The following is a 23,960-nucleotide window of genomic DNA, read 5'->3' as shown; positions in this document are numbered from 1 at the left end:
TTAGGATATGGATTATAAAAGCCTGCAGATGGATGAAGCTGACACGGGTAGCCTCCAATTGATTTATAGCAACTTTAGGCATCTATAAATCGAATATCAAAGGTGTGGGGATGTATCTGCCACACATTCAAGGCAGCATATTCCTCTAAACATTCTTTCAATTGAGCTTCACTATATCCCTGTTAAATCCAAACAATAAACCTTAAGCAGTGAGAATCTTTACGTAGTCTTGACAACCAAAAATCAATATTTCAGTTTCACTAATATGCCAAAACACTACTTATCCAAATATATGCACTAAGAACAAACATTTAACTTTTGTGGTCTAGCTTCTAAGATCACCATGCATTGTATTTGCAGTTATTGGTGCTAAAACAAGAACAATAATAATACATCAGCAACCTCCAGAAAGGTCAAATGCTAGGGTTGTTTGATTAGATGAACTAAATCACCTCAGTAGCACTTGGTTGAATCTCTTGTAATACAGGCTCACAGATTAACAACAGCTTGCTAGTAATAATCAAGTGTTTATATTTTGTCACAGCTTTCAAGTTAAGACCAAACTTATTCCCATCAAGTACAGAAATCCTAGAATATAGACTCCAACAAGAGGCCAGAAGACTTAATTGTCAAGTTACTCCATGCAATAATAATGATATTGCCTTGCAAGATGATTGGCATTAGTGTTAGATAACATTTCAATTTCCCAGACAATAAGCAACAATTACGAGTTCAACTATCTTGTATGGAGAACAAACCTTTCTAGAAATCCAATTCAATGCATGGGCATATCTCACATCCATCTCGTTAGCCCTTGCCGCTTCATCTCGTAAGATTGAATATATATCAGATATGGCATCCAGACCAGACTTCTGACGTTCATCGGAATACAAGGAGAATTTTGACATTTGCATCAGCCTAAGAGCCTCATCGACATCACTCTGGGCCACAGTTTCAGAGAAACGAAGCCTTGCTAGTGCCTGTGACAAAATTATATCAACTTCATGTCAATTGCACTTCAAATGAAAGAAAAATGCTCCACCCAGGGGCAGATATTTTGCACCAGAAATTATTATAGTCAATCTACATGAAAAAATTTCATATTAGCAAACAATAACTCTGAGAGTGCTGTGTTGTACTTGCACCTACATTTCAGAGCCAGACAATCTACATCCTTCACCCTTCCCTTTGTCCAACCCAAAGAAAACCAATCCAACCCGTTAAGCAGACCAATAGAAAGTAAAGTACTATTATATCAAGAAAAAAAAGGAACTTGGCACTTACTGCTAATATTCGAAGAATGCTTAGCAGGGTCCTCACAGTAGTATATGAATGAGGTGTATTTGATTTAGCTTCTTCTTGCCGAATGCTGGAATAAGCTGTAGCAATGTACTCTTCCAGCTCCTTTGGAACACAAGGAGAAAATCTTCTCGCAGCAGAAATATATGCTCTACAAATGAAAAGCCATAAAACAAGATATAAGTACAGGAACCTAAATGAAAATCAACAACTTTAACATACCAAATATGTGTAATAAGAACAGGAAAAGCTACTTACACAACACACGTATCATTATCAACTATGAAACAGAATATAGCTTCTACAAATCCAGAAAAAGGAGGCCAAGTTTTCCATGGAAAAGCAATTACTGTGCTTACCGAAGGACAGATGATTCAAGTGGAGTGAACCCAAGAGCTGGAGATTCTTTATTCTGATGCACATAAACAACATGCCTTGCCATCTCAAGATCACTATCCATATCTGCTCGATCCAAGATCAACCACAGAAGATCAAATCTTGACAGAAGGGCTGGAGGGAGGTTGATATTTTCAGCTGGAGTTCTGCGTAAGTCATATCTTCCCCTTCAAAACAAGTTAAATGACTCAAGTTAATAAATTTGATTTTGCATATAGAAACAACTTTGAAGGACCTAAATCATTTTTACCAGGCTGGATTCGCAGCAGCAAGAATTGCAGTTCTTGCATTCAGAGATGTTGTGATCCCTGCCTTTGCAATACTGACAGTCTGCTGCTCCATAACTTCATGTATTGCTGTACGATCAGATTCATCCATCTTGTCGAACTCATCAATAGCGCATATACCCATATCCGCCAACACCTGAAACAGAATCAAGATGTCACTATTAAACCATAGGAACCTTGAAGATAACAATTATATAAAGAGGGTCATATTTGAGATTAATAATAATTAGATGTAATGGACCGTATTTGAGTTTAGATATACTAAATGCATATGTAAAACAGAAACCAATTCAAAATTATAACCATTAACAGAACAAAGCATAACTTGTAACACGGACGATACAAAAGAAAGGTTGGCAAGATCTATATGGTCCTTAATGAAATGTACACAATTGTTGTTGCCACATTCTTCTGTCTTATCTTGCCATAAACATATTCATTTAAATACAATAAATTATAATACAAGAAAAGAACACATCTAACCAAGGCTCCTCCTTCCAAGACCATCTCATTTGTGACAGGATCTTTCTGCACAGCTGCAGTTAGACCAACTCCACTGCTTCCCCGGCCAGTGGTATAGACTCCCCTGGGTGCTACATTTATAATGTGCTTGAGAAGCTGACTTTTGGCAACACCCGGATCACCCATCAAACAAATATGTAAATCTCCTCTGATCTGCAATATAGGCAAGTAATTCGTTAAAATGCTATTAGTCGGTCCAAATGACAAATACGAAAGGAAGCAAATAGTAAGTATAAAATAAAGAGGATTCCTCGGTAGGAAAGAAAAGGGAGTGATGAAATTAGTGCTATACTGCTCATGGGCATAACTTGAACTATCCAAGTAAACAGTGAAATGATTTGGCCAACTTCTGTAGTGAGTCATATTAGTAGAAGTGATAAATGATAATAAGAAAATGCCGGCCAACAAACACAATAGAACACAAGATGGCATATTACCTTCATCCCATCCTTTAGCTTACGGTGTGGAGCACCCACAAGAAGAAGAAGCAAAGCTTTTTTAACATCTTCATGTCCATAAATTTCAGGAGCTAATGAGCGTGCCAACTTGTTATATATATCACCATCCTCAGCTAGCCGTTGAGCATAATAAAGTGAAAATACATGCACATGCATATTGTTTGGGACTTAATTTGTTTCAGTGAATGGAGATCTGAGACATCCATATCAGATGTCTTCTTTGCAAGCTAACATAGTGACATTAGAAAGCATAAAGATGGATATTTTTCATATTGAATATTATATGTATTCCTCCAGTGATTATATCAGGAAAGTGGCATACTCTTCGTATTTTTTCTTGAAATGAGTGACAGACATGGCTTCCAAATATGTGTCTGCAACTAATCCAGCACGCATTGCCCTAAATCCGGTGTATGGAATAGGAAGAAAGATACCCGATAATTCAACAACATCACCGGGTGAAACCTGAATTAGATAAGCAAGGTAACACAAACACATTGTTAGCACAATGCAGTTAGATTTCATTATGAACAGGATGTGATGTCTCCAGCCATGCAATGTAATGTAGCAAGGAGGGGAAGCGGAAAAAGAAACAGGTGCGATGTCTACACAGGAATTTTATGAAATCAATCTTTTGGTACTTTGATCACAGGTAATTAAAATGAAAACCAACCTTTCTTGTTATTTCCCCTCTAAAATGAACCGTCATTGTCCGCGGAATGCGGCCTTTGGGAACATGCTCTGCCAACTCTTGAATCTTGGCCTGGAAAATTTAATGTTACACATTATCGAGAATGTACCAGGATCCCTTGCTATTACCGTTATCTTAATAAACCATATTAAACTATAACCTCTTGGAACTTCAAAAACTTGGATGCCCTAAGTTGAAGGATAAGGTTCCCTTTTGTCTTGTTTATTGAACAACGCGTTGATGGGCACTGATACAATGGCATGAACACTCGAGCAGTTACATCCTGTTTGGCACACAAATGGAAAGAGAAAAAAGTAGGCATTACAAGTGATGTATATGTCCCTTAGCAAGTCAGCCCATCACCATTGACAAAGAGAACAATTAATATTTATATAAAAAATCTGAAAATAGTTAGTTACCTGATAAATTTCACAGCCACATTCTTCACATGTGTATACAGCCACCTGCATCAGAGGCTTAACATCTGAACAACGAGTTACAATACCAGCTATTCTTACAAGCTGGCCAATATATGAAGCCTTCACCTCCCTAATAGTGAATGGTCTCCCCTTTGAAGGTGCTCTGATATAAACTTCACTGAATAAAAACTAAGCGAGCATCAGCCAGTGCAGTTATACTTATCCAGAATAGAGTAGATGTTTACACAATTTAAGCAATGATAATGCATAATAGAGCATACTAAATAATATATATCAAACGGATATCTTAAGATCAAATTATACATACACTATAAAAGGTTTTGCAACAATTTTATTCTCTAATACCAGCTTACAATTAGTAAGCCTGACTAGAAAATAATAAACTGTGATCAGAAGCAGGCAACATCTAAAGCTAGCTGTATTTGACTTCAGTTTGCACACTGTCGTAACCGTCTTTCGGTTGGGCCCCGGAATTGGGCTTCGACTTGAAAAATATGGATTGAAGTCGCCACCGATCATTTATTTAAAAATAAATGGGTTGATCGGATACCCTATTTCTTACCTGATCTGCGTCTTACCAGAAATATGTCGGGTTCGGGAGTCGGTTACGGTCAAGGAAGGATTAGCACCCTTGAACCGCCCTTTCGGTGCTACGTAATTTCCAGTTGTCTTAATTAAGAAAAATAACAAGTTAAATTAAAAGGTAAAGTTTCGACCCCAATTACTTACCCTTGATTGATTTGAAATTACTACTAAAAAAGGTCCAAATATGTTAGATAATAAAATAAAAGAAATATTGAACAAAGATTAATTAAATAAAAAAAATCAAAGGAGGGAAAAACTAAATAAAAATGTTAGATTTAAAAGGGAAAAACATTTAGGAAATAATAGTAATTTTATATAAAAAAGAAAGTCAAAAAGGAAAAGGTTGAAAAGTTGAAAAAATTAGAATAAAAATTGAAAAAGTTGAAAAGAATGTTAAAAAAACGTGTAGAACAAATATATATATATATATATATATATATATATATATATATATATATATATATGTATAAATATAAGAAACCTAATAAATAAATCTAAGAAAAACAAACAAAATACCATCACTTCACGGAAACGTGAAGTTTTGGTCAGATAGAAGACAAAAGGGGGACCCTAGAAAAATGGTATTTCAAAGGTTAGGTTAGATATATATATATATATAATAATAATAATATAAAATAATAATAAAGACAAAAGACTAAAAAAGAAAAATAATATAATATAATAATAATGAATAAAAACGAAAATAATAAGAAATATAGAAAATAAAAAGAAAAATACACTTATATATATATAATTATAAAATATAATACTTAAATAAAGAAATAAATAAAATAATTAAAATATATATATAATAATAGGTATATAAATAAAACATTTAAAAATATACGTACACATAACAAAATAAATAAAATAATAAAAATAATATAAGGGTTAAATTGAATAAAAAAGAAAGTTGGGTGGCGAAATTGAGATATAACTAGCCTTAAAATCGAATTAATGGAGCGAAAAGAAAGAATTAAAGCGAAGGGGGACTAAAACTGGGATTAACCCAGTTTTGTTTGAAAATGTGCGGATCTGACCCCTGGGTCGGGTTAACACGCGGACCCTGAATGGGTAAATGGGTCACGTATATAAGCCATTGTTTTGGCTTGATAGTTTCATTTTCTCATTCAGGGTCCGCGTGTTAACCCGACCCAGGGGCCAGATTCGCACGTTTTCGAACAAAACTGGGTTAATCCCAGTTTTAGTCCCACTTCGCTTTAATTCATTCTTTTCGCTCCATTAATTCGATTTTAAGGCCAGTATATCTCAATTTCGCCACCCAACTTTCTTTTATTCAATTTAACCCTTATATTATTTTTATTATTTTATTTATTTGTTATGTATACGTATATTTTTAAATGTTTTATTTATACCTATTATTAATATATATGTATTTTTAATTATTTATTTATTTCTTTATTTAAGTATTATATTTTATAATTATATATATAAGTGTATTTTCTTTATTTTCTATATTCTTATTATTTTCGTTTTTATTCATTATTATTATATTATATTATTTTCTTTTTAGTCTTTTGTCTTTATTATTATTTTATTTTATATTATTATTATTATTATATATATATATATATATATTATATATATCTAACCTAACCTTTGAAATACCATTTTTCTAGGGTCCCCTTTTTGTCTTCTATCTGACCAAAACTTTACGTTTCCGTGAAGTGATGGTATTTTGTTGTTTTCTTAAATATTATTTATTAGGTTTATATATATATATATATATATATATATATATATATATATATATATATATATATATATATTTGTTCTACACTTTTTTTTAACCTTCTTTTCAACTTTTTCAATTTTATTCTAATTTTTTCAACTTTCAACCTTTTCCTTTTAGCCTTTTTGACTTTCTTTTTTATATAAAATTACTATTATTTCCTAAACGTTTTTCCCTTTTAAATCTAACATTTTTATTTTAGTTTTTTAGTTTTTCCCTCCTTTGATTTTTTTTATTTAATTAATCTTTGTTCAATATTTCTTTTATTTTATTATCTAACATATTTGGACCTTTTTTAGTAGTAATTTCAAATTAATCAAGGGTAAGTAATTGGGGTCGAAACTTTGCCTTTTAATTTAACTTGTTATTTTTCTTAATTAAGACAACTGGAAATTACGTAATACCGAAAGGGCGGTTCAAGGGTGCTAATCCTTCCTTAACCGTAACCGACTCCCGAGCCCGACATATTTCTGGTAAGACGCAGATCAGGTAAGAAATAGGGTATTCGATCAACCCATTTATTTTTAAATAAATGATCGGTGGTGACTCCAATCCATATTTTTCAAGTCGAAGCCCAATTCCGGGGCCCAACCGAACGACGGTTACGACAGCTTGGCGACTCCGCTGGGGACCCAGGTAAGTGAGTCAGGCTAAGATAATTTCCAGTTGTCTTTTTAATGAAAAGGGTAAGTTTGAACTTTAAGGTAACATTTTGATCCTTATTACTTATTTTTGGTTATTTTTTTCGAGTAAATAGTTGGACTGACCGTTTTCTAATGATTTCAGCTTTCTAAACTTTTTCATCCAAAGGCTCTATACCCGAGCTCTGAACCCTTTAAGTGGGGGTGAAAGCGACGCATTCGTGTGAATTTATTCACCGCATATGCCTAGCAAGTAGCCTTCGGGATTCATATACCTTATGTCTTCGTGTGAATTTATTCTCCGCATAGACATAAGGGAATGTGTCCCCTCGAGTTTAACTTAGTCCACACAAGCCTGTGATGGGTTTAGGACTAAGGGTCTGGCAAGCCCAAGGGGGCACCGGCAAGGAGGACTCGAGTACCGTTTTTAGAACCTAAACCGGGAGACTTTTGAAGAAATAGAGCCTACCCCAAAACCATATTCCAAAACCTAGGACATTGTTTACTTAACCATGTTTTTGTCCCTATGTTTTTTCCCTTGCCATTTTTTCTTCTTCTTTTTCATTTATTTATTTCTGCTTTTACTAACTTTTTGCCTTTGTGTTTGTTCTTTAGCATTTGCATCATAACAAGAGGCCATTGATCCCTAAAAAGACGTTCATTACGCACAAAATAATCTGAATTAATGGATAAATGTGTTGTAATACAAGAGATTAAAAACCCCGAGGTACGACTATGGTCCGAGAAGACTCAGAAGGAAAAAGGAGACAGTCTTCAAGACAACTATGTGTCAGAGCTGGTTAGCTACGCCTCGATCAGCCTAAAGCAGAATGACGTGCAAGAGCTTCGGGACATCTGGGACAGTTGGAAGAATGAGGTGAAACAGAAGTTCAGCCAACAGTACGGTGATGTTGCACTTTTGCTTCATGTTAAGACTGATGAGCCCCTAATCAGAGCCTTGGTTCAATTCTGGAACCTGGTATACAGTTGCTTCACCTTTAACCGGGAAGACATGGTGCCCACCATAGAAGAGTACACTACACTGCTGCATTGTGAAAACATCAAACTCGAGCGGGCCTACCTTAAGCAACTAATGAAGCACCATCCCGATGAGTGGAAGACAATAGACCTGTTTGCATTAGGTCTGTATGGTCTAATTATATTCCCAAAAACATTGGGATACGTCGATGCCGCCGTAGTGGAGCTATTCGAACAACTCTCGAGAAGAGTCAATCCAGCATCGACCATCTTAGCCGAGACCTTCCGATCTCTCAATCATTGTAGAAGAACTGGCGGAGGAAGGTTCACTGGGTGTGTTCAGCTCCTTCAAGTCTGGATTCATAGCCACTTCTGGAAGACTAACGGGGTTGCCTACCGCCGTTTCAGCACCACATATTCACCTCTAGGTGAATTCATCACCATGAAATGGCATGAAGACGCCTCAAAGGAAAAATGGATGAAGGTTTTTACGCATCTTCAGGACCGGGATATTGTCTGGAGAGCCCCCTAGTTATTCCTCAGTGACGTTCTTTTTCGATATGGGGACTCCGACACTATGACCTTACCTGGACTTTGGGGTGCAGTTGGGTATGCTCCATTGTTAGCACTTAGACAGTATGGGGCACGTCAGTTTGTCCCAGCAACATATGGACTAGCTAGGTCAGAGTTTGAGTATTACGGTGACAACTATAAGAAGATGATCAAGGGAGTAGTTGATTCATGGAGGAAAGTATTCCGGATGGATGTTGTAGCTGCCAGAAGCATACTTACTCCTGATTATGTGGAGTAGCGAAAGTTAAGGAAAAATGACAATATTCCGGTACCAGACTATGAAGACACCCGTACCATGGAAGAACATCTCAGGCATGTCTCTTCTGAACTCGAGATAGCCAAGACCGAGTTTGAAGCTGTGAATAATGAGCTAAAGCAGAGGATAAGGGAGCTTGAAGCTGAACGTTATCAGTGGAAGCTTGATGCTGACTCTCAGAAAGATCAGGCAGATAAACTGGAAAGAGAGCAAAAAAGAGTCCGTTTTGAGCTCGAAGACTTGAGAAAGGGGTATCAAGATAAGGTCAAGGATAACTCCAAGTTGAAGGTAACCTCTGAATACTGGAAAGATGAAGCTCCATAGTCTGAAAAGGAAGTTTGAGGGGCCTGATGAGAGAGCTTGGAAAGAACAAACGAAGACTGCCCAAAGACGCTTGGCAGATAGTCAATATCAGAACCAGCGCTTGAGAGTTCGGGTAGCTGACTTAGAGAAACAGCATGAGAAAGATGGCAAGACGATAGCTGAGTTAGAAGCTATTGTAGATGGGTTCAAGAGGCAAGCAAACGAGCTTCAGATGATGCCCTTCGACGGAGGATTACAATGGCGTTTCCGTTGGGAACAAGCACAGCAAAGGGTGAGGGCCCGAGATGCAACCATCCGAGATTTCCTGGATCAAGTGCAAAAAGCAGCACGTCATCTTCACGGCCTAACAAGGGAAGCTGGAGTGGTTCGACAAGGCATTCAACCGGTGACAGATGAAGGCAGAAGACTTGTCAACCTATTGGAAGTTGTTCGGGGTCTAGAGGATTTAGTCCGAATGTACCTTTAATTTGTTTTTGTCTCTTAAAAGATAAAACATTTTTGTCTGAATAAGGGTTATTTATAATAATGAACACTTTTCTGGATCAATGCCTCCAATTGCATACATCATGCATTGCATTTCTTGCATTTTATATTTCATGTTTGTTTATTTTATATTTTCCATATTTTTACATTCGTATTAACTAACAGAACATGTCTCAGACACCGAGCTTACCACCGCAAGCATCAGATACACATCACCCGCACAATACTCGAGCAAAAAAGAGACAAATGGAAGCCAGAATGGAGAAGAACGAAGAGAACATGGCAAGACTTCAAAAGGAACTAGAAGATAAGATGGCTCAGAACAGTGAAAGTACTCTAGAGTCCATCAAGAAAAATCAGGAGTCCTTGGTAGACCAAATCGTAGCCAAGTTGTCGGGTCTACAGCAAGCTAGTGCATCAGGGGGCATTTCTTCCGAGGGGGTGGCCATACCACCAACCCCGCAAGTGGTTATCTCACCCGAAATATTACCCGGGGACTCATCTGCTACTAAAGGGAAAACAGCACTACCCGGGGACTCATTCGTTACTAAAGCGAAAGTTGCACCTGCTGTGAAGATACAAACTTCTACGATCATCCCTGACGATCATCCGGATGATTATCATGTCCCAGACTTTAATGAGGAAGATAAAGCCAAAAAGATGGAAGAAAAGATAAAAATATTAGAAGATCAAATCAAGATGGTCCAGGGAGACCATGATTATTATGGAGTGGACGCAATGGAGCTGAGCCTAGTTCCAGACTTGGTGCTTCCACCAAAGTTTAAAGTTCCTGAGTTTGAGAAGTTCGACGGGAACAACTGCCCTTCAGCCCATATCACTATGTTCTGTCGAAAGATGACAGGATGGCGGGAATGACCAACTCCTGATCCATTGCTTTCAGGAGAGTCTGTCCGGTTCAGCTATTCGGTGGTACAACCAGCTTAGCCGAACTCATATCTAGACGTGGAAAGGCTTAGCCAAGTCTTTCTTGGAGCAGTATAAGCATATCAATGATATGAGACCAGACCGGGTTATGTTACAAAGCCTGGAGAAGAAACACAATGAGAGTTTCCGACAGTACGCACAGAGATGGAGGGATTTATCTGTGCAAGTTCATCCACCCTTGGATGAAAAGGAAACAAGAAAGTTGTTTGTACAGACCTTGAAGGCACCTTACTTCGGGCAATTGGTAGCAATCACGTCGGGAAGTTTCTCAGATTTAGTCATGGCCGGTGAAATGATCGAGTTGGCCATTAAACAAGGAAAGATTGAGGGAGGAGAGTCCAGTAAAAAACCTCCCATGAAAAACAAAGAGCGAGAGATCAACAATGTAAACACCTACAGCGTCAGCAAGGGGGTTACGATCTCAAGCTCAAATTCCACAGCAGCTGTACCATCCGGTACTTCTAGACAGAACCAGAGAGAACTAAGAAGGGAAAGGGAGCAGTTCGAACCTATTCCCATGACATATAAAGAATTATACCAACAGCTCTTCGACACTCATGCAGTGTCGCCTTATCCTATGAATCCAATAAATCCCCCTTACCCGAAATGGTATGACGAGAGCGCTCACTGCGAATACCATGGCGGTGTGCAGGGGCATTCGATTGAAAGTTGTCTCGCATTCAAGAGACTTGTGCAACGAATGCAGAACAAGAATTTGATCACTTTCAACTCCGGAGCACCAAACGTCGCCTAGAATCCCTTGCCCAATCATCAGGAGACAGGAATCAATGCCATTACTACTGAAGGGGGCAGGAGAATTAAAACAAGTGTTTCGGAAATTAAATCTCCTTTGGCTTGGATATGGAGCCAAATGGTAAAAGCAGGATTTCTTGCACCATATCTAGATACGACAGAAAATGAAGACGGTAACCATTGTTGTTACCACAACAAAGAAGGGCATAAAGTGCAAGATTGCCCAGAGTTCAGATTGTTAGTCCAACTCATGATGGATCGGAATGAGCTGGAGTTTTACGAAGAAATTCAAGAGTCTTTGGAAGCAGATGTTTGTGCCACTGGAGAATCATCATACAGAAGATTTGGTAGGGGTAGTCCTTTGATAATTACCCCTAAGGCAAGCATGACAGTAACAACACCAGCCAAGGTGGTAATCTCAGCACCCCGGCCTTTTCAATATAAGGACAATCGACAAGTGCCATGGAAGTACGAATGTCAGGTGAGTACTTCCGGAAGATGTAATAGTAAAGTGGGGCAAAGACCACTTGAGCCGTTCAAAGAAGATGTGCTAGTTGTCAATGAACCTATAAAGGAGGAAGAAGCTAAAGAGTTCATCAAGATCTTGAAGCACAGCGAGTACAACATTGTAGAACAGCTCCACAACTTACCTACACGTACTTCAATGCTAGCACTATTTTTAAGCTCGGAAGCACACCGAGAAGCGCTGTTAAATGTCCTTAATCAAACGTTCGTGCCACAAGACATACCAGTCAGCAAGATGGATCGACTGGTGAACAATATTCAAGCTGATAATCTCATCTCGTTTTCAGATGATGAGATTCCATCTGGAGGAAGAGGCCGAACAAAGGCGTTACACATTACTACCTACTGAAAAGGCCCTGAACGTGATGCCTTTGGTTACATTGAAGAGGCTACCAATAGATACCTCTCATATGAGAGCTTGTCAGAATGTGGTTCGAGTATTTGATGGGACCAAAAGAGAGGTAATCGAAAAGATCGAGGTACCATTGACCATCGGACCAGCCACCTATGATGTTGAGTTCCTTGTGATGGATATCATGCCGTCCTATAGCTGTCTTTTGGGAAGGCCATGGATTCATCAAGCCGGTGCAGTACCCTCCACGTTGCACCAAAAAATTAAATTTGTTATTGACGGGGCCTTAGTAATTATCAACGCTGAGGAAGATATCGTGGCAAGCGTGACCACGGAGGCTCCATACATCGAAGTAGACGAGGAAGCGGTAGAATGTTCGTTCCGCTCCTTGGAGTTTGTGAATGCCACATTTGTGGCAGAAGGAAAGAGGATCCCAAGACCCCGACTCTCCAAATGCACAAAGATGGAGATCAAGCAAACCCTGGGCCGAGGCGCCAGAACCGGGAGAGGTTTGGGGAAATATTTGCAAGGAATGATCAATCCTGTCCTTCCTATCTCAAAATTAGACCAATTTGGGCTCGGTTTTCAGCCCAGTTATCATGAAAAGAGAAAGGAGATCCAAAAGAACCGGGAGAGAAGATTAGCCAGATTGACTGAAAACAAACTCCAATGGAAGCCTATGACATTCCCGCCTCTTTTCAAAACATTCAAGTCAGGTGGTTATGTGTTTGAGACCACCATATCCGAGTTAGAAACGGCTCTGGAAAATCTAAACATCAATGCTGTGACCACAGAAGATGTTGACAACGGAAATAGATCCAGGATATGCCCTCTGCCACCTGGATTCGTGCCTAGCAGTTGGTCGGTGGAAGAACTACCTGTGGTTTACAAGAGTCTTTCAGAGTAATATTCGAACAATCTCTATTTGCCTATACCCGGGGCAATAGGTGATCTTTTGTAAGGGTGAATAAACATTTTGTTTAAGTTTAATAAAAGATGCATGTTTCTTTTTCCATGACAAACAAACTTTTCTTTTATTTTTTTGAATTCGTTATCTATCTCCTTCATTCCAGTACTTCATTTCCAGTTACTCTCGAAGTTAATTCTTGACTGTTCCGTGTGGGATATTATCCTCTCACGCATGCACATTTTTCCCCTTTCAGGTCCCCAGATAACGATAATGTAGGCACTAATGATCCTGATCCGGATGTGGATTTTGAATCAACCATTTGTCTTGGGGAATTTGATGAATGCGATAATGAAGAGGAGTGCAACTTGCCTACTGAACTGTTGAGAATGATAGAATGAGAAGAAAAGCAAATACTGCCACATGAGGCGATCGAAATCCTAAATTTAGGCATTGAGAAAGATCGAAAGGAGGTTAAAATCGGCACAACTCTTTCGACTGAAGCAAGACAAAACCTGATAGTCTTACTTCAGGAATACAAAGATGTGTTCGCTTGGTCGTATCAGGACATGCCAGGACTAGACACAAATATGGTAGTTCACAAACTGCTAATCAAACCAGAATTCAAACCTGTGCAGCAAAAACTGAGAAGAATGCGACCAGAAATGCTCCTTAAGATCAAGGAAGAAGTCAAAAAACAATTTGATGCCGGTTTTCTTCAAGTGGCCAAATATCCGGAGTGGGTGGCCAACATAGTGCCTGTGCCGAAGAAGGACGGGAAAGTACGCATGTGTGTTGATTACAGGGACCTTAACAAGACAAGTCCCAAGGACAACTTTCCTCTGCCACACATAGACACTCTGGTGGACAATACAGCCGGGAACGCCTACTTTTCATTCATGGATGGATTTTCGGGGTACAATCAGATCAAGATGCATCCTGAAGACATGGAGAAGACCACTTTCGTCACAATGTGGGGCACTTTCTGTTACAAAGTGATGCCTTTCGGATTAAAGAATGCTGGGGCAACATATCAGAGAGCTATGGTGACCCTGTTCCACGACATGATGCACAAAGAAATCGAGGCTTATGTCGACGACATGATTGTCAAGGCACAGCTCTTCCAGAGATTGAGGAAATTCCAGTTACGGCTGAACCCTAGCAAGTGTACCTTCGGGGTGACATCCGGGAAGCTATTAGGCTTTGTAGTCAGCAGAAAAGGCATTGAGGTTGATCCTGATAAAGTCAAGGCTATCCAGAGTCTACCTCCACCACGAACACAAAAGGAGGTCCGAGGGCTTTTAGGAAGATTGAATTACATAGCTCGGTTTATATCTCAGTTAACCGACAAGTGTGATCCAATCTTTCGCCTTCTTCGAAAAAACAGCCCTGGAGCATGAGATGAAAACTGTCAGATTGCATTCGAGAAGGTAAAAGAGTACTTATCTCGCACTCCTATCCTGATGTCACCTATCCCAGGCAAACCTCTGTTCTTGTATCTCTCCATATTCGAGAACTCCATGGGGTGTGTCCTGGGTCAACATGACGAGTTCGGGAAGAAGGAAAGAGCCATCTATTATCTAAGCAAGAAATTCACCAATGGCGAGGTCCGATATCCTCCTATTGAGAAGGTTTGTTGTGCTCTGATCTGGGCTACAAAAAGACTCCGGCAATACATGCTGTATCACACTACTTGGCTGATTTCCAAGTTAAATCCATTAAAATACATGCTGGGTGTACCTGCTCTATCCAGAAGGTTAGCCCGATGGCAGATGCTTTTGTCTGAATTCGACATCGAATATGTGAGCCAAAAAGCGGTAAAAGGCAGTGTCATATCCGATTTTTTGGCAAGCAGAACTGATGAGAGCTATGAGCCGCTGGACTTTGATTTCCCAGACGAAGACTTAATGGCCATATCTTTAGAAGAAGCAAGCATTTCAGATGACAATTCCTGGAGAATGCACTTCGATGGGGCATCAAATGCACTAGGACATGGCATCGGGGCAATCTTAATCTCCCCAGAAGGGAATCACTACCCATTTACTAGCAGACTGAACTTCGATTGCACCAATAACATGGCAGAATATGAAGGATGTGTTTTGGGAATTCGGGCTGCATTGGGGCAAAATATAAAGACTTTGCGGGTGTATGGTGACTCAGCCTTAGTAATCTATCAACTCCGAGGAGAATGGGAAACTAAGGATATAAAACTGTTAGAATACCGAAGACTAGTGCTGGATTTGCTCGAAGAGTTCGACGAAGTCACCTTCCACTACGTGCCTAGAGAAGAAAATCAGATGGCTGACGCTTTAGCTATCTTGGCAGCCGCATTCAAGGCTGGTGGGGAGTCTGAAATGATGGCAATTAATATGCAGTCGTATGAGTACCCCGCTCATTGTTACCAAATTGAAGAAGTGAAAGACATTAAGCCTTGGTACTACGACATTCTGCAGTATATCAAGCATCGGAGTTATCCAGAAAAAACCACTGAAACCGAGAAGAGAACCCTTAGAAGGTTGGTAGATGGATACGTCCTTGACGGAGAGGTTTTATACAAGAAGAGCCATCATTAAGTCCTGTTGAGGTGCGTCGATGCTGAAGAGGCAAAAATGATAGTGGAAGAAGTACACGAGGGAGTTTGTGGAGCACATTCAAATGGACATACGATGTCAAGACAAATAATGAGATGCGGATATTTTTGGTCTACACTGGAAAGCGATTGCATCAACTATGCTAGAAGATGTCATAAATGTCAGATTTATGGAGACAAGATAAATGTTCCACCCCATCCGCTTCATGTAATGACGTCACCATGGCTTATCTCTGTGTGGGGCATGGACGTTATCGGGCAAATCCATCCGAAGGCTTCGAATGGTCACCGTTTCATTCTCGTGGCGATTGACTATTTCACGAAATGGGTAGAGGCTGCGTCGTATACCAGTGTCACACAATCCACTATTTGTAAGTTTCTGAAGAAAGAAATTATATGTCGGTATGGTCTACCTGAAAGGATTATTACCGATAACGCAACCAACTTGAACAACAAGATGATGAATGCTGCTTGTGAACAGTTCAACATAAAACATCATAATTCCACTGCTTACAGACCAAAGATGAACGGAGCGGTAGAAGCAGCAAACAAAAATATTAAGAAGATAGTGGAGAAAACGACTGAAACTTACAAAGATTGGCATGAGAAATTACCTTTTGCTTTGTTCGCTTATCGAACCTCGGTACGAACCTCGACTGGGACAACTCCGTTCTCACTAGCCTATGGAATGGAAGCAGTCCTACCCATTGAAGTCGAGATTCCGTCTCTTCGGGTCTTGACAGAAGTCAAACTAGACGATGCAGAGTGGGTACAATCCAGATATGATCAGCTTAATCTGATAGATGAAAAAAGACTGAAAGCCATCCATCATGGTCAAATCTATCAGAAACGAATGATCCAGGCACATGACAAAAAGGTGGGCCCGAGAATGTTCCGCGAAGGAGATCTAGTGCTAAAAAGAATTTGGCCAGTCCAGAAGGATTTTCGAGGAAAATGGACGCCAAATTGGGAAGGACCTTATGTTGTAAAAAAGGCTTTCTCTGGAGGAGCCCTCGTCCTGGCTGAAATAGATGGACCTGACCTGCCACGTCCCATCAACTCGGACGCAGTCAAGAAATACTTCGCTTAGGATGAAAACCCGAGAGGGCGTCCTAAGTTGAAAAATAAAAATAAAAAATGTTTAAGGTGAAAACCCGAAAGGGCGCCCTAAATTTAAAAAAAAATAAAAAAAAATAGAAAAACAAACAAAAGGAAAGAAAATAAGGTGGGTTTAAGATGAAAACCCGCAAAGGGCGTCTTGCAACCAAGGATGAGTCCAAGTTGAAAACCTGGAAAGGGCGATTTGGATATTAACAGTGGAAACATCCCGGCACATGAATCTTCTACGAACTCAACAAGTCAGAGGAATGTTGCACTCTCTTGAACGTTGTCGCATTTTCAAAGATCCTTTGGCAAATGTTGCATTCAAGGTCACCAAACGGCTTTTCAGCTCAGAAGTGCCTACATTATCGAGATCTAAGACATCCATTTACACCTCACCATGTATTCACTTTCTAGAATGTTCGTCATGTATTATTTGTTCTTCTTCTCCCTTATGAATAAAGACAATCTTTCCTCAAAATCAATTCCTTTTGTGCATCTTGAGTTGGATTTAAACCTAATGATTTGTTTACTTCTGCAAAAGATAATCGCATATTACTGTACAAAGATTCATTAAAAAGTACAGGTATCCAAAAGCCGATCAAGGCTCATGCACATATTTGAGATGGTTGAGGGGCGTCTCCCAAATAAAAAAAAATAGAATGTGCACATCAATTTTAAACATTTGAAGAATTCAAGATCAGATTTCAAAACCAAGAGTCAACAACGACAGGCCACCGGAGATCGAGATTTCTCTCCAGAGCCCAGAATAACTTATGTTGCATATGCATTTTAAGCATACCTAAGAGCATGACATCCATAACATCACATATATGCATATCTTTGCAGGTTTTACCCAGAGCCAATTTCAACTTCACAACGAAGGATATTGGACTCCAGACAACGCAAGTTCAACTTCACGACGAAGGGACCGCTGGTCGTCAATAAACAATTTCCCAATTTCAACTTCACAACGAAGGATATTGGACTCAAGACAGTACAAGCTCAACTTCACGACGAAGGGACCGCTGACTGTCAACTTCTCAATTTCAGAGCCAATTTCAATTTCACAACGAAGGATATTGGACTCCAGACAACGCAAGTTCAACTTCACGACGAAGGGACCGCTGGTCGTCAATAAACAATTTCCCAATTTCAGCTTCACAACGAAGGATATTGGACTCAAGACAGTACAAGTTCAACTTCACGACGAAGGGACCGCTGACTGTCAACTTCTCAATTTCAAAGCCAATTTCAACTTCACAACGAAGGATATTGGACTCCAGACAACGCAAGTTCAACTTCACAACGAAGGGACCGCTAGTTGTCAACAAACAACTTCTAAATTTCAGAGCCAATTTCAACTTCACGGCAAGGGATATTAGACTCCAGACAACGCAAGTTCAACTTCACGACGAAGGGACCGCTGGTTGTCAACAAACAATTTCCCAATTTCGGAGCCAATTTCAACTTCACAGCGAAAGATATTGGCCTCGAAACAGCACAACTTACATTGGATTTCAACTTCAGGACGAAGGATATCCAATTACAAGGCTCAATTTCACAAACAGATTGACCCAACTTCACGACGAAGGAGTCATCTGTAACAGCAACACCGAAGTCTTCAAGTCGAGTTTCAGCTTCACAACGAAGTATCTTTGGCTAGAAGACAATCCATGAGCTACCTCCAGTACTCTGAGTTCGATTTCAACTTCACGACGAAGGATTCAGGCTCAAAATTTTCCAGTTTTAACTCAACCTCACGACGAGGGGGTCATCTCGTGATTCATATTGACAAACCAGTTCTCATATCGGATTTCAACTCTACGGCAGAGGATATTCGATGTGGCCGAAAAGTGTGTCTTTTAATCTTTGCCCTATCCTCGTTACACGACTATGGGCAAAGAGAGGCAGCTGTAGACACACTTTTCTTGATCGAAAGAACATATATATATATTATATATTATATATTACATATATATATATTATATCAGTATTATTATTTTAAACTAATACATTTACATTTTTTTTGTGTAACAGGCCTTTACAACACAATAGGTCTTACAAATGGCCCGTCTTCAACAGACCAGAAGGCCCAGTACAGGTGGCCCAAGCCCCAAATCGGGTAGGGTTTCCAGAAACTCAAACATCTGCTGTCCCAGCCGCCAAACGCCTTGACCGTTGGATCAAGATGTGATCCAACGGTCCACAATAGGAGTCAGCTAGGGTTCCCTTTTTTTTCCATGAGAGCACCGCATCCCTTGCCTCACGAGTCCACACAGATTCTCACGCAACAACCCCGGCGAACGTGGGGCCTCTCCAACAAACGTGCAAACAACAAACACAATATTAATGTTCTACGCGAGATTAAACTCTAAAAAAGAGCCAATAGTTTTGACTATAAAATCATGTAATCAGAACACAGTTGGGGGGGATTGGAACACAAGATCACTACGTGACAACCACACACACAAACATACAATATCACGTATGAAGATATCAGAGAGCATACTACATAAAGTACAGGTCTTGTAATCGCTCGACAACAGAAGAAATAAAAAGTTTATTTTCTTTTTACCTCTGATTCGGTTCAACTTGCAAGTGGCTTTCTTTTATTTTTTTTTCTCTTGATTTTTAGTCAAAAACGCAAAGGGAAAATGAGATTTTGCCGATGAACGAAGGAGGGCAGTCGAAAGATCTTACTCAGATCTAGCCTCCCGAGGCACGATTTTAAGAAAACAAAACTCATTTTTGAAACTAGGGGGCCGAAAACTTTCGGAAAAAGCTTACCTTTTTGTGTTTGGCCGCCGATGAACGACGGTCGCCGCCGACCAACGACGGCGGCGAGGCGGAGGGATCACCGGAATCTGGGAACCAGCGACGGTGTTCATCCTGCTTGATGAACAGACGAGAGGGAACGAGAGAAGGAGACGAGAGCTTCAGCGAGAGGAGAGAAAATGAAACTATCAAGCCAAAACAATGGCTTATATACGTGACCCATTTACCCATTCAGGGTCCGCGTGTTAACCCGACCCAGGGGCCAGATCCGCACGTTTTCGAACAAAACTGGGTTAATCCCAGTTTTAGTCCCCCTTCGCTTTAATTCATTCTTTTCGCTCCATTAATTCGATTTTAAGGCCAGTTATATCTCAATTTCGCCACCCAACTTTCTTTTTTATTCAATTTAACCCTTATATTATTTTTATTATTTTATTTATTTTGTTATGTATACATATATTTTTAAATGTTTTATTTATATACCTATTATTAATATATATGTATTTTTAATTATTTTATTTATTTCTTTATTTAAATATTATATTTTATAATTATATATAAGTGTATTTTTCTTTTTATTTTTTATATTATATTATTTTTCTTTTTTAGTCTTTTGTCTTTATTATTATTTTATATTATTATTATTATTATATATATATATATATATATCTAACCTAACCTTTGAAATACCATTTTTCTAGGATCTCCCTTTTGTCTTCTATCTGACCAAAACTTCACGTTTCCGTGAAGTGATGGTATTTTGTTTGTTTTTCTTAAATTTATTTATTAGATTTCTTATATTTATATATATATATATATATATATATATATGTTCTACACGTTTTTTTAACTTTCTTTTCAACCTTTTCAATTTTTATTCTAATTTTTTCAACTTTTCAACCTTTTTCTTTTAGCCTTTTTAATTTTCTTTTTTATATAAAATTACTATTATTTCCTAAACGTTTTTCCCTTTTAAATCTAACATTTTTATTTTAGTTTTTTAGTTTTTCCCTCCTTTGATTTTTTTATTTAATTAATCTTTGTTCAATATTTCTTTTATTTTATTATCTAACATATTTAGACCTTTTTTAGTAGTAATTTCAAATCAATCAAGGATAAGTAATTGAGATCGAAACTTTACCTTTTAATTTAACTTGTTATTTTTCTTAATTAAGACAACTGGAAATTATGTAATACCAAAAGGACGATTCAAAGGTGCTAATCCTTCCTTGACCGTAACCGACTCCCGAGCCCGACATATTTCTGTTAAGACGCAGATCAGGTAAGAAATAGGATATCCGATCAACCCATTTATTTTTAAATAAATGATCGGTGGCGACTCCAATCTATATTTTTCAAGTCGAAGTCCAATTCCGGGACCCAACCGAAAGACGGTTACGACACACACCAATTCTTCGGCGTCCACTTTTAAAGGGAATAAGTAGCTATCAATTGCCATAACAAACTTTTGAATTTACAATGTAAGCGGACAAAAAAGTGAGGGGAAAACCTTGTTTCATTCCAATGGTTTAATTATATAAACTCTTTCCTACACCTCAACTCTATGGATCATTTCTCACAATAGAATGATATCTGATTGAAGAACCTACAAAACTAAAGCACCAACATAAACTCAGAAATATGCGTTATTTTCCAACTGAAGAATTTAGGACACGTTTAAATGCATCATGAGTGAACAAGTTTGTTCTTGAAGCTTACAAGTAACGTTTAATCTCCGGAGGCATCTTTTGACGTGGTTCAGACCCATCAGGATTATTGGTTGCGTCCTCTCCACTCTGTGTCATCAATATATCATGATCATCATCATGAAAGGTCTCAGTGGGCTCCGGCAAAAGCTCATCAATTGCACCTGCGAAAATTTCAATGTAATCTTCGAGTGTTCTCCGTAACTCGCCTCAGAAATTCCTCGTCCAAGTCTTTATACTGTAAAAACGGAATTAGCATTCAATGAACTAAATTAGTACTTTCTTATAAATAAATCCTATAATAAATTAAAAGGAAAATATGAAAAATTATACATTAAATAGGTCCTCAAGATCGATCTGTACTGCTTTAATTTTATGATTCGCGACTTCTTTCTGAAATTGAGAAAATGATTAGGGTTAAAAGATAATAAGGCAAGAAAACTAAAAATATGCACACTAAGAATACTCTTTTTTTCAAGTAGAAGAAAAAATAGATCTAGGGTTTTGAATTGGTGAGGATGACGAGAAAGGAAGGGGGAGACTCACGAGGATGTTCTTGTACTTTGCCTCGCTATTTGCGTCTGCGAAATTTGATAGGAATTCTTTGGCGAGAGCCGTGAAGACATTAGGGGGGAGCCGAAAATCAGGCAACAAGTAATGCAGAAGAGATTGAAAGAGGGATAGGGGAGGAAAGTACCTTCATCTGCACTGAATTCGAGGCCCTTCATGGCTCAAGTTCAAGTTCCACTTCACTGAATGTGTGTAAAGAGATAGAGAGGAAGCGAGCAACAGAGGGATGAAGGAGATGTGAGGGAGTAAATGGGTATTAGGCGGTGAAGAAAAGTGAGGTTTTGGCGGAAACAAGATGAGGAACGAAGGGTGTTTTTGGCGGGAAAATGTTGATTCAATGAATACGATGTAGCCAGGCATAACTTCGCGATATTGATTGAACGGTGATCTGCGTTCATGATGGATTTTGCACAATTTGAGCTCTGATTCTATCAAGATCTAAGGCTGCGATTCTGCCGCAAGAAACAAAAAAATATGATATGTGCCTGCTGGGATTCGAGCCCTTTATATGGTATATATATTTTCATTTTTTTATTAATATTAATGTTTGATGAATTTTATTTTATTAAATGTAATAAAATTTAGTGAATAAATTGAAAAAATTAAAGTGGGGAGAGTGAAATAGAAGAAAGAGTAAACTTTAGTAATAAGTGTGTAATTTATCCCAAAAAATTACCTATTAAACTTTTTAAAAATCAAGTAAAATGGAATATCCACATGGAATATTCCAAAAAACAAAAGAGACTGGAAAGTGCAAAGAAAGCGTTAGAATGTAAAGCTGGCGTCAGTTTGCACGCCAGCGGTGACACCGAACCCGCATCTTGTTTCAAAAGGTAAATAGTTAAAATACCTTAAATACCCCTCTGCCTCATATTAATTATTATTTTTTACCCACTTAACCTAATCAAACCCCGCGTCATTTCCCTATAAAATGCCCCCTCCCCCATCCTTTTAAGCCTTCTTTCCATTCGCTCCCGTCCAGTGTGCTATTATCTCCATCCAGATAAGTATTCTTATTTGTTTTCTTAATCTTTCTTCTTCCTTATTTCTCTTCGCTATCTTTGTTTTTCTTTTTTAATTTTATCTGTAGTTATGGTTTAGATCTAGGATTTTTTTTTGTGTTTTTCCTTTGTTATTTTTCGATTGTTTTGTTCATGTCAAATCTGCGGATTACTAGTCCAAATCATTTTATGAAATCATTCCAATGATGCGTCGAATCCGTATTCTTCACTCGTTCTCAGTCGTCTTCCTTTACTGGTTCTACGTTTTCTCATGAATTAGCTCACCCTCCTTGTTCATCAATCTCTTCATTTGGATCTAACCTCTAGTTAGGTTTTCTGGCTACTGAGAATTAGAAATCATTCATCATCATTCTAATTGTTAATTCATATTAAATATTCTCCGGGGTAAAAGAAAGACTGAACACTTCTCTTGAGATGGCTTCTGCGCAAGGATCAGCGACTTCATCCGATTCAGACCCGCGATATGTGAACATCGATGAGAGGAAAAGGAAGAGAATGCTTTCAAACCGGGAATCAGCACGGCGATCACGGATGAGGAAGCAAAAGCAGCTCGAAGATTTGGTTGAGGAAGTAAGCGCATTGCAGAAAGGGAACAAGCAGATCTCTGAAAAGATCGGCGTCACCACTCAACGCTACGTCGAGATGCAATCGTCCAACAACGTTTTAAGAGCTCAGGCGATGGAATTGACCGAGAGATTGCGGTCCCTGAATTCGGTGCTGCACATAGTGGAAGAAGTAGGGGGTTACGACATTGATATCCCGGAAATTCCTGATCCTCTGTTGAAGCCGTGGCAACTCCCCTGTCCGATACAGCCAGTTATGGCTTCGGTTGATATGTTCGAGTGTTGATGGATAGACTCTTCTTCCTTGTTGGAGTCTGTACTTGTTTATTGTTCCTTAATGTTATCTTTTCCTTCTCTCTTCCTCTGTTTCTGTTACTATTATTAGGTTTATGTCAATTTGCAGTGTACTGAACCGAGAGTTTGGGTTTTGTAGAAAAGCTTTTGTACTATGTGGAAACATGA

At 38.7% G+C, this 23,960-nt stretch overlaps 1 protein-coding gene and 1 pseudogene across 1 annotated transcript; one reads left to right on the top strand and one right to left on the bottom strand.

The window, feature by feature from the left end:
• Nucleotides 1–28: 28 nt before the first annotated feature.
• LOC120206206 lies at nucleotides 29–22,199 on the bottom strand (annotated as a pseudogene).
• LOC120206204 (bZIP transcription factor 53-like) lies at nucleotides 5,309–23,960 on the top strand. Its single transcript, XM_039205920.1, has 2 exons — nucleotides 5,309–5,349; nucleotides 23,340–23,960. The coding sequence occupies exon 2, from the start codon at nucleotides 23,350–23,352 to the stop codon at nucleotides 23,782–23,784; it is 435 nt and encodes a 144-aa protein (XP_039061851.1). The 5' UTR covers nucleotides 5,309–5,349; nucleotides 23,340–23,349; the 3' UTR covers nucleotides 23,785–23,960.

Source organism: Hibiscus syriacus, unplaced genomic scaffold (assembly GCF_006381635.1).
Source record: "Hibiscus syriacus cultivar Baekdansim isolate YM2019G1 unplaced genomic scaffold, ASM638163v2 tig00013386_pilon, whole genome shotgun sequence".
In the NCBI taxonomy this organism is placed as follows: domain Eukaryota; kingdom Viridiplantae; phylum Streptophyta; class Magnoliopsida; order Malvales; family Malvaceae; genus Hibiscus; species Hibiscus syriacus.
The sequence above is the reverse complement of the archived record's forward strand: the minus strand, read 5'-3'. Positions and strand labels throughout refer to the sequence as shown.